Source organism: Tauraco erythrolophus, chromosome 20 (assembly GCF_009769465.1).
Source record: "Tauraco erythrolophus isolate bTauEry1 chromosome 20, bTauEry1.pri, whole genome shotgun sequence".
Taxonomy (NCBI): domain Eukaryota; kingdom Metazoa; phylum Chordata; class Aves; order Musophagiformes; family Musophagidae; genus Tauraco; species Tauraco erythrolophus.
Genome location: NC_141484.1, coordinates 11714178 through 11724843, shown reverse-complemented (window position 1 = coordinate 11724843; position 10666 = coordinate 11714178). Strand labels below are relative to the sequence as shown.

The window sequence follows — 10666 nt, the reverse complement described above, 5'->3', positions numbered from 1 at the left end:
ATGCATACATTGGAAGCTTATAAACAGAACATCATCCAGCACCAAGCAACACTAACACAATCTCCCAGGCTTTTGAAAGGTGCTGAGAAATAACGAGAATTAAAATGCAGCTTGGAGAACGTTAGGATAGACACAGTCATTTGAAGCTCTTTAAAGAAACAACCTGAGTAGGCAACGGCAAACAACAGACACCGCTAAGGCACGTTCAACAAATTTGGAGTCTTCAAAACCACTCTCAAGGTGATGCTCACAGGGCCCTTCGCTGCCGACTCAATCAGGCACATCTTGATGACGGAAGGAAGCTGAGTGTTTAAATTTGTCACTTCTTGAGAAAGGACTGTGGTCCCAAGGACCTGAATGCCTGCTCCTGTGGAGGGACGCACCTGCCAGAATTACTAGTTTGGAGTTAAATTTATGAAGTTTCTTTTCCTTAGGATTTGTCAAAAAATCAGGTTGATGTTTCTCAATTCATGCTTTGAATATTAAAATTATTTGAGCATGTGATTGTGTTTCCTGGCTCAAAATGTCTTTTACTAACAATAAAAACCCATGTTAATGCCAGCCTACTATTTTCGTGTTGTAACTACCTCCATAGTTCTGACCTTCCAACCTGATTGAGTAGAAAGCTTCTCAAAGTTTCAAAAATTAAGTCGTGTTACCAACAACCTCCCCGATTGCTGTACTGGTGAGGTCGTGATAAGATAACTACGTTTTCTGCTCCTTGAGTTCTTCAGGCAAGATTTCTAAATACTAAAGGTGAAGGAAAGGCTAATTTTCAAGTTGCCTCATACTCACCTCTACATTTGGGTTCACAGTTTTATGGTCTCAACATACTCAATTTAAAGTAAAAAATTGCCCTTGGCCAGAAAAGTCATTTGTATTCCTGCAAAACCAGGCCCCAGGGAGAAAGTGTGCTGAAAAAAAATTATCTGTTCCCTGGGAGGTTTTTTTTACAGTCTAAATTAGAAGAGAATCCTTTACATTTTCTCCCTCTTGCTAAATACAGCAGTACGGACGCCAGGCAGTGTCAAGACATTTCAAGACAGACTCTTTTTTATCCCCCCTGCATTAGCACTACTTAGTGCTCCTGCCAGTAATGGTCAAGTGCTGCCTAATACTTTTAAGAAGTCTATATGGGACCTATATTATAAACGTAAAGAATCTCAGTATGATGCTGTAATCATAATTCACCTGAGAGTTCAAATCAGATTGTCTGTACTTTAAAAATGGACAAAACAAGAAATATTTTTACTAGCAGCACCTAAGGCAGCGCAGATTGTGCCTCAGAAGCATTACGTTCCGATGCAGAAGAAAAGATGATTCTTGCTTTTAAGATTCAGAACATGCTGACTCCACAGCTCTCAAAAACATCACTCACCCCGTCTTGTGAAACTACAGCTAAATGGACTTACCTTAAATGGACCATATCTACGGTTTTGGGAAACGACTCATTACAAAAAGACAAAAACCCCTCTGAGAATTCATCTGGGCAGATTTCACCACAGTTTTCCGCAAAGAAACACGCTGTCTGCTGAATTATAGAAATCTTTGGAGAACACTGGAAAGGATCTTATTATGCTGATAAGATCCCCAAGAAAAATTAACATTTAGAGATCAGTGCCCACTGAGTTTTACCTAATTTCATATTCTGGAAGTGCCACACTATTTAAGTCAATCACGGACGCGAGGTGCACACAGAGAGGAGCTGAAAGAAACATTTGCAATATCCCATTCTAAAACAACGGCCAGAAAGACAGAATCTGCAATCTTAGTTCCCTTGTAACTTGGGAACAAATTTTTAAAAAGCGAGATGATGTTTTAAAAAACGTGAGCCGGCAATGTGCGCTTGCAGCGCAGGAAGCCAACCACTGGAGTGGGTCCAGAGGAGGCCACCGAGATGATCCGAGGGCTGGAGCACCTCTGCTACGGAGACAGGCTGAGAGAGTTGGGGCTGTTCAGCCTGGAGAAGAGAAGGCTCCGGGGAGACCTTCCAGCAGCCTTCCAGTACCTAAAGGGGCTACAAGAAAGCTGGAGAGGGGCTTTGGACAAGGGCGTGTAGTTACAGGACACGGGGCAATGGCTTTGAACTGAAAGAGGGGAGATTTAGATCAGATCTAAGGAAGAAATTTTTTACACTGAGGGTGGTGAGGCACTGGCACAGGTTGCCCAGAGAAGCTGTGGCTGCCCCATCCCTGGAAGTGTTCCAGGCCAGGTTGGATGAGGCTTTGGGCAACCTGGTGTAGTGGAAGGTGTCCCTGCCCATGGCAGGGGGGTTGGAACTAGATGATCTCTGAGGTCCCTTCCAACCCCAACCACTCTGTGATTCTATGAAGATAAGGTGCCTGATGCAATGAGTTACTCAGATTCCAGTCCAGCTGCATCAGCTCGGTACCGAAACTACCTGCAGGGCCTGTAACTCGTTTCACGATAAGCAGAGAGGCCTTTGTCATTTTTTGGCGAACGGTCTCACCTACTAAAACTGCTGTCCTTGGACCCTTTGAAACCTCTCACCAAGTGCACATACATGGAGCTATGTGCAATGTAAAAGCTGAGAGCTACAAAGACGGTCATTGTGCGGAACTTGTTCCTCAACGCAAACTACGGTTTGCTTCCCGAGCTCAATTAAATCTAATTGTATTCCCAGAAGAAGGACACGGCTCAGCTTCGACCCTGGACTGACATCAAGAGGCAAAAAAGTATTTCTATATAGAAGCCTCTGAAATTTGCTTAAAGTTCACCGTGAAGTAGGCAAACAGTAAAATCTTACGTGATTTTATAATCACTTTTAACCTTACAATTTCTGTTTGAGAAAACTTAAGGAAACAGAAGTTTCAACACCAACTTTTTTGGCAAATAGTTGCAAAGTAATGCAAAAATAACCGCTGATGTGGTTGGAAAAACAACATGAGAGTCTATTTTCCCCAAAGGCAGTTTAGTTCTTCTCGGTTACATCTTATTCCCAACAGCATTAAATGTCTTGGCATGTTCTTACTTCTGCAAGAACAATCAAGCCATGCTCAGGGCGAAGAAGTCTCACACAGAACAATTTAAGTCTGCCTCCTCCCTCACCCTTTTGGCTTGCGGGACCTGTGACCATCAGAGAGGCAGAAATTGAGTCCCCGATGTGGCAGAGCTCACACATAGGAACTGTACAAACCTCAGTGGAAAATGATTTAATTAAATTGGTGCAATTTCTTCAGCCATTGAGCCCTCTGCCACACTCACTTCCATAGTGGTTTGCAATTCAGAACATATTTGAAACTATATAAATATGATTCTTCCCTGAATCAGCACCAAATGTGTTTTGTGGATTAATAACTTAAAAAAAAAAATCTTATTATGGAAGATTATTACACTGAAGTTAAGCTTTGGGCCATACCTTAAATCCTCCCTGTTCACAGCAGCACTGGCTGAGCACATCCAAAGATCCGTGGCCAAAACGACCACGGAGGTGAGAGCCCAGGGGAGCCACACCGCGGCTCTGCCAGGCAGCCGTTATCACAGGACAGATTGCACAAGCACTTTCCATTTCAAAACTGGAATTACAGCAGCTGATTTTGTGCTGAAGCAGATAAAAAGAGCACGTATTACCCATTTAATTGGCTTCAAATAAGGGCAGTCACTTCCAGCTAAAGAAGAAACTGCATTTTAAACCACTCCAGCTGTTCCTGCAGCGTTCATCCCACAAAAGCACACGTGGCTCCGTGATGTGCACCTTGCAGTTATGTTACTCAAGGCTGAAGTCAGATACTCTATTAACAAGTCATTAGAGTTCCTGAGGTATTATATGATAATAAGGCTGGGATAAATTCTTGACACTAAAATTGTTCTCGAGTTTGAATTCCTGGGAGAAGGTAACATCTTCATAAAATGTTCCAGCTATTCTTGGCACGAAGACAGTTCTATCTATAGAGTCATTGTAGTGGAGTATTCTGTATGGCATAGTGATTTGTGCCAGGAAAACAGAGAGCTAATTGCCCTGAAAGCATCTGATGTACAGATAATCTGGAATCGATGCATACAGAGAAAGAGATTACCTTCAACGGCGTTGCTTTTCCTTGTCTCCAACCACTTTGACCGAGTCCGGAACACCGTGGGGTGACAGACTGCAGTGCCACTTGCACAATGTGTATTAAATATGCTGCTTTTTGCAGCTGCCCTCCTCCTGACTTGTAAAACACCAGGGAGATGTTATTAAAATCTATCCCTCTGCAAAGGAATTATGTAGTTTATTGACCAAGGAAGTACCTAATAAACTGACAACAGCTTTTGATGGCAGTAAAAAGGACTGCAAGGCTCAAAGCTTCTCCACCAGCCCCGTTCAAGGTCTGACACAGACCTTCCAATGAGATCAGACCACCAATTTTTCGCCTGTAAGCAAATCTTACCTACTGAAGAGGTGTTGAAATCTGTGTGCTTTTTTGGTTAAGGCACGGCATGCAAGGCAGCTTGAGGAACCTTCTGGACTTAGCAGGCCTTGTTCAGGACACAGAATTAGTTCTAAATAGGAAATGTGAGAAGTGAGCTGCCCTCAGGCCAAACTGACCAGGGGAGGATCACACGCTTCCACCAGATCAACTCAGCCAGTGCCAAGTTCCTTCTGAAATCGTATCCCACGAATATCCCCCTGCGTTAATTCCCAGCCCACAGAAGTTACTCACATCAGGAGGGCAGCTGCTTCCTGGTCACCCGGAACGCTGGGTGCTGCCTTTGGTAAATACAGACAAGGAAGTGCCCAGGCTGCCCTGCTCGGTTCGGGCAGCCAGCAGGCACTGGCGGTAAGCAGACGTGGCAGGTTTTTTCCAACAGATGCCAATGCAGAAGCACACTTAAGCCCCAAAACATGAGAAGGCTGTAGACAATCTGTAGCAAAACCTGATTTAACGAATCAAAGCAGAGCAAATGAATCATTTTTTTAATTCACATCTCTTATTCAGCGAAAGGAGTTCACAGAGAGCACCTTGGAAAAGCCTAGTGTGTTATTTGCATTACAGTATTTTTCGTTCATCTGTGTCAAAGTACAGGTCACAGCTTTCGCTCACGGTTTCCACAGCATCAGCCCTGGGAAGCAAGAATTCAATTCAAGTTTGCTTTTTGACTAAAAACTTAGCTACATTCATTTCAGCAAATATATATATACCCGAAATACCTTGTTATCATTTTGGAAGCAAAAATCATTAAGTTAAAAAGGAAAAATTACTACAAAATGCTATAAATTAAGAAAATAAAAAGATTTATAATTTTTTTTCAAATAAAAATCTGTTCTGTCAGATATATACTGTATATATTTAGCACTTTAGAATTAACGGTCATTTCTGGGCATCAGCATGACACCACGTTACCACTCCAGCCCCTACATTCAAGTACAGATTAGTTGATCCCACGCTGTTGTGACCAATTCCTATTAAAGCTTTCATCCTTCATGGCGTTCACCAGCCAGTCCCTCTCGTTCTCCTCGTCAGAGTCACTCATATCGCTGGAATCGGCAGCCAGGAGACGAGAATAATTAATTTTTTTCTGCCGTGGCAATTTAGACTGGACAATTAGGAACAAGAAGAGCCACAGCAGCAGGCACACACAGCACGCCCTGTACAGAACTGCCAGGCCAAAGTACTTCACGACAAATCCCCCTGCAAAACTGCCCAAGCTCGCTCCTCCACCACGGCAGAGGCCGTGGAGAACAGCGTGCAGGGACCTCTCCATGCCTGGAGTGGTTATGTCATCCACCATGGCGTTAACCACCCACCACAAAGCACCGTTACTGAAGGCGGATAAAACCTGGACAAGGAGAACCGACCACGGAGTCCACAAAAAGGAGTAGCACAGAAGCTGTACCGCCAGGAGGCTTAGACTGACTGCGACAATTCTGCTGCTCGAGAAAGTCCTCAGCAATTTCCCTTTGAAGAAAGAAAGTAAAATTTCAGCAAGCAGCCCAACGGACACAGAGAGCCCCATGTACAGCTCACTGCTGCCTCGGTCCTGCATCTGCCAGAAGAGAAAGTTCTCCACCGCAGACCCCGCCGCGCCGGTGAGGAAGACGGTGATGGCACACAGGATGGCTCGGCCGTCGCTCCACAGGAGGGCCAAGGCTTTGGCGGTTTTGTTAACGCGGTTGGTTTTCTTGGGAATGTGGATGGGAAAAAAGACACTGACGAGCAATGAGAGCGTTACCAGGAGCGCATAGCCGTAGAAATGGACGGCGAGGCGGGTGATTCTACCGCTGAGGAAGCAATCCAGTTGATCCACGAATATGGCAATGCTGCAGGCACCTACAGATGCACCCAGGTGACTCCAAATCCACAGCTTGCCATACCTGTCAGTCGCATCAACGAAGTCAAGATACTCATAGAGACTCTCATCCACTGTCCATTTGAGAAAAGTAGCCAACAGCTCCCACAGCAGGACAACACCCAGTACCATAAGGAAAATCTGGTACTTTCTGTCCTGAAAGATGTTTTTCACTGCTTCAAAGCTGAAATCTTGACCATCTCTCCCGTGATGTGAAAGGTTCCCAGGCAAGTAAGCATCTCCAACAGTAGGAAGAGTTGTTTTAAACACAGAGAGCTGATTACTTTCAGTAGCATTAAGGCCTTCTTCAGCATTATCAGCAAGATCTACCGCAGCAGAACCCAGGCTGCTCACTTCCTTCTCGAGCCCACGTAAGGCAGGTCTGTAGGGAGCCAGCGTTTCTGGTTCCCGTGTCTCCCAGTTAACTGCTTCCACAGAAGGTGTCCAGCCAGAGGGACCATCGGCGTAGCCGTTTGTCTTCGCATCCCCTTCACCAATCCCTCTGCCTTTTTTCTCAAACGCATCCGTCGGGCCAGATAACCCCTGGGGAGCTGCGCTGCTGAGCGCTGCCTTCCCGCTCGCCGCCGAAGCACCGGCACCGGTTTGCACCGTTTCCTCCCACCCAGCTCTGGCGCTCGGAGCGGCACTGGTGCCCAGCACGCTGCGCTCCCCGGGCGCCCCGCTGGCGTTGCAGGGCGCGAACGCCGCGTCCCCGCGGGCGGGCGGGATGAGGGCGAGCAGCAGGCTGGCCCCCGCCGAGCCCAGCAAGCAGCCGGCCACCAGCAGCCGCCGCTTCCCGCGGCCCTTGGGGCAGCGGCAGCAGAGCGGAGCGCCCAGCGCTGCCGCCAGGTGCTTGGCGGCGGCCGCGGCGCCCACCAGCGGGGCCGGCAGCCCCAGGTGCCGCAGGTACAGCGCCAGGAACGGCGCCGCGCACGCCGTGCCCGCGCCCTGCAGCAGGCGGAACAGGCCGGACAGCGCCAGGGCGCGGCCCACGTCCCACTGCCCGCCGCTCATCACGCCGCCGCATGCTCCTCCCGCGGGCACCGGCGAGGCTGCCGCGCACCCCCGGCAGCCCCGCTCCCCCCGCGGGCCGCGCTGGCCGTACCTGCGCGCCGCCGCCCCGGGCCCGCCCCAGCAGCGCCGCCTGCCGGCCGGGAGGAGCAGCGCCGCGGCTGTGCCGCCTCTGGCGCGCAACAACAGAATCATAGAATCATAGAATGGTTAGGGCTGGAAGGGACCTTCAAAGGTCATCTAGTCCAACCCCCCTGCAAGGAACAGGGATATCTCCAACTAGATCAGGTTGCTCAGGGCCTCATCCAACCGGGCCTTGAACGTCTCCAGGGATGGAGCATCCACCACCTCTCTGGGCAACCTGTTCCAGTGTTCTACAACTCTCATGGTAAAAAATTTTTTCCTAATATCCAACCTGAATCTACCTCCCTCTATTTTAAAACCATTACCCCTTGTCCTATCACAACAGGCCCTCCTGAACAGCCTCTCCCCATCTTTCTTGTAGAATGGCAGAACGGTTCGGGTTGGACGGGACCTCAAAGATCATCTAGTGCCAACCCCCCGCCACAGGCAGGGACACCCTCCCTTAGATCAGGTTGCCCAAAGCCTCATCCAGCCTGGCCATGGACACTTCCAGCGATAAGGCATCCACAGCTTCTCCAGGCAAACTGTTCCAGTGCTTCACCACTCTCATTGTAAAAAATGTACCCACCGGAACTATTTTGCAGAGCCGTGGAATCACAAAGGCATCAGAAACTTGCTAAGCCCAACATTATAATCTGAATGATGACGCTACACCCTTTCTTTGTCATGAATTCCACAAAATGAACAAATCTGAACTTATAATGAGAAATACATATATTTTCAAAATACTTTGAACCTCACGCACAAAGGCAATCCTTGCCTAATGGAAGCTCAATCAGCACTCGGTCTTAGCGGTTGCTTACATTTATATACATAAGGATCGGGACCCTATAAAGTAAAACGAAAATAAGATTTCTCAGCAAATGTGCTTTTCCATGTGCCTTTCTCTATTTCCTGCCCTTCAGCAATGTTGAATTTCCACCTATGCCAGGAAAACTGGATCCCAGTTCAACTTATTATTGCTTCCGAGTTAGTCCAACTTATTTCAGTGTAAATCAGGTCCTCTCAAAGAAGCAGGAGCATTGGCACAACGGTACGGCACCCGCTTTGCCAGGGATGCTCACAGCGGCTGCAGCTGCCACGCCGGGACAGCCCGGGAGAACAGCCGCACGCTCCAGCTGCCTGTCCTCTCCTTGGATGTGAGGTGCAGCTGTGGAGCTGAAATCAGAGATACCCCTGCGCTGGGGAGAGGCAGAGTATGCTTATTAAAATGTAGAGTGTTATAAAACTATAAGAAAACAAAGGACATGAGGGATTTGTTTCCCTGAAGTGATGGCAGGAACATTCCAACGTGGTTCAGGCCCAAAAACAAGACGTTTGCTGCAGTGTTTCCCCACACGTGGAAAAATAAAAGTTTAACTCTGACCCAGAGTTAGGATGGGTTTTGAAAACCAACACCTTCCATGCTGGTCTCAAAGCAGGGAGGAAATGCTTTCCCTTTTTCCTATAAAACCTCATCGGCTCCACACAGCGCGTTTCCCACCAAGGCAGCCCCCCGGCATCGGGTCCTCCCCAGCCCGTTCCCCTGCAAAATAACCCTCCTGCTTTCAGCCCCGTGCTGCAGGACACGCTGACCCGGCCTGGGCAGTGGAGCAGGTCACTGCAGTGGAATGAGGCACCGGTCTGGCACTGGGTTTTGTTTGAGAAGCTTTGCTCAGGTGTCGGTGCTCCCTCCATCCCTCCATCAGGGCTGGCCTGGATCCCCCGCCCGCCTGCAGCATCCCTCCCCTGCCCGCCTGCAGGTGACTGTAATCTACCCCCTGAACTCCCTTGCAGAAGTCAGCCAGTCTGGCTCCCAGGGCTGTGAGGGCTTATTTCTATCAAGGTCAGAAAACAATTTTACATCCTAATCCCACAGCAAGCACCCATCCCTTTTTTGCATCATTCCTGGCTTTTGGCTTATCTGGAGTGTTCCCAAGTGAATTTCACACCTGGATGGTTTAAGCTGCTTTAAGGCAGCTGCCCCAGGGTTGCAGCTATGGCCCCTGGCCCCCACAGCCCTCCGCTCACTGCTCCTCTCTGCTCCTCTCCTTCCGAGCCCTGCAGAGCTGGGGAAGGGCTGGCTGCCCAGCACCGTGCATCTCCGTAGGGGAAAAGTTATTCCGGCGCTAGTGGCCTCCAGCAGTCCCAGCAGACATGGAAATGCCTCTGCTGTGGCAGTGGGCAAGATGCAAGGAAGGAAATACGTAAAAATAGGCTCATGAATCTCTGAATTCAGAAGCTCAGTGCAGTCACATCTCCTAAATCGTCATTCGTGATGGGGAATACACTTCTTTCGGCACGGACTCCCCATTTTTGCTCCCGTGCGTTGAGTGACGTGTTCGTAGTCCTGCTGTCCCTCAGTGCTTCGTAGCCGGCTGTTCTGCGTGTCGTGCCATGCGTTTCTGCAAACTGTTCACAGGAGCCATCATGATGCTGACATCCCACGGAGTTGTTTCCAGCTTCTGAGGTCACCCAGAAAACACACACTGTGTCGCGCAGCACAGAAAGCAGCAGAGCCTCAATTTTAATAAACCCAAACCAAGACACAGGGACATCACGTTCTCCTTGCTTTGGAACACCCATAAGAGGGGCTTTTCCCCTCTTCTGCGTTTATCCCAGCAGTGTTTAGAGGCTGCTCTCGTCTGGCTTTAGCCTGTCCTCTGAGTGCCACGGGCCAAGGGCAGGTAGAACTGCCTGGACACTGGATGTCCATGGAGTGCCCAGCAAGTTCAGCCTAGAAAAGGGGAGAGCTGCCTGAGCTGCTGACACCACCCCGGTGGGATATGGAATATGGATGGCGCTCTGAACACGGCTGTTAGGGCTGGTTTATTCCCAGGTCTCACCTTGCAGCAGTGCTGCTCGGGAGGTCAAACGATGAAGAGACATTGATCCACCGTTAACGGTGACCAGGTGGCATTGTCCTCCCCCTCGATCAGTTCCGGGGTTTTCACACAGAGCAGGTGGAAAATGAATTTTCTTTCCATACGTAAAAGTGATCTATACCAGGATTTCTTATTGCTGGGTTCATTCTGCCTCCGAAGGCTTTAATTTTGGTGCAGAATGCTCCTTGGAAAAGAGGTGATTTTTATTCTTTTTTTCATGAATTGTTTAGTAATTTACAGCCAGTGGTTGTTTTCAGGTTGTCCTAGGCAGGATTTCAGGAGCGGCCATGGAAGAAGGAGGTTGTTCAGAACGCAGAGCTCACGGGCAGCTGGCTGGGGATCGCCTTAACTACCTACAA

General features: G+C 48.7%; 1 protein-coding gene across 1 annotated transcript; it reads right to left on the bottom strand.

Annotated features, from left to right (window-relative positions):
* Nucleotides 1-5370: 5370 nt before the first annotated feature.
* On the bottom strand, nucleotides 5371-7314 carry MFSD6L (major facilitator superfamily domain containing 6 like). The gene has a single exon (XM_009986829.2). The coding sequence runs from the start codon at nucleotides 7300-7302 to the stop codon at nucleotides 5371-5373; it is 1932 nt and encodes a 643-aa protein (XP_009985131.2). The 5' UTR covers nucleotides 7303-7314.
* Between the last annotated feature and the right edge of the window lie 3352 nt (nucleotides 7315-10666).

Bases quoted from the DNA above. Each gene is read 5' to 3' on its own strand.
- MFSD6L (XM_009986829.2), bottom strand. From the start codon at position 7,302: ATGAGCGGCGGGCAGTGGGACGTGGGCCGCGCCCTGGCGCTGTCCGGC.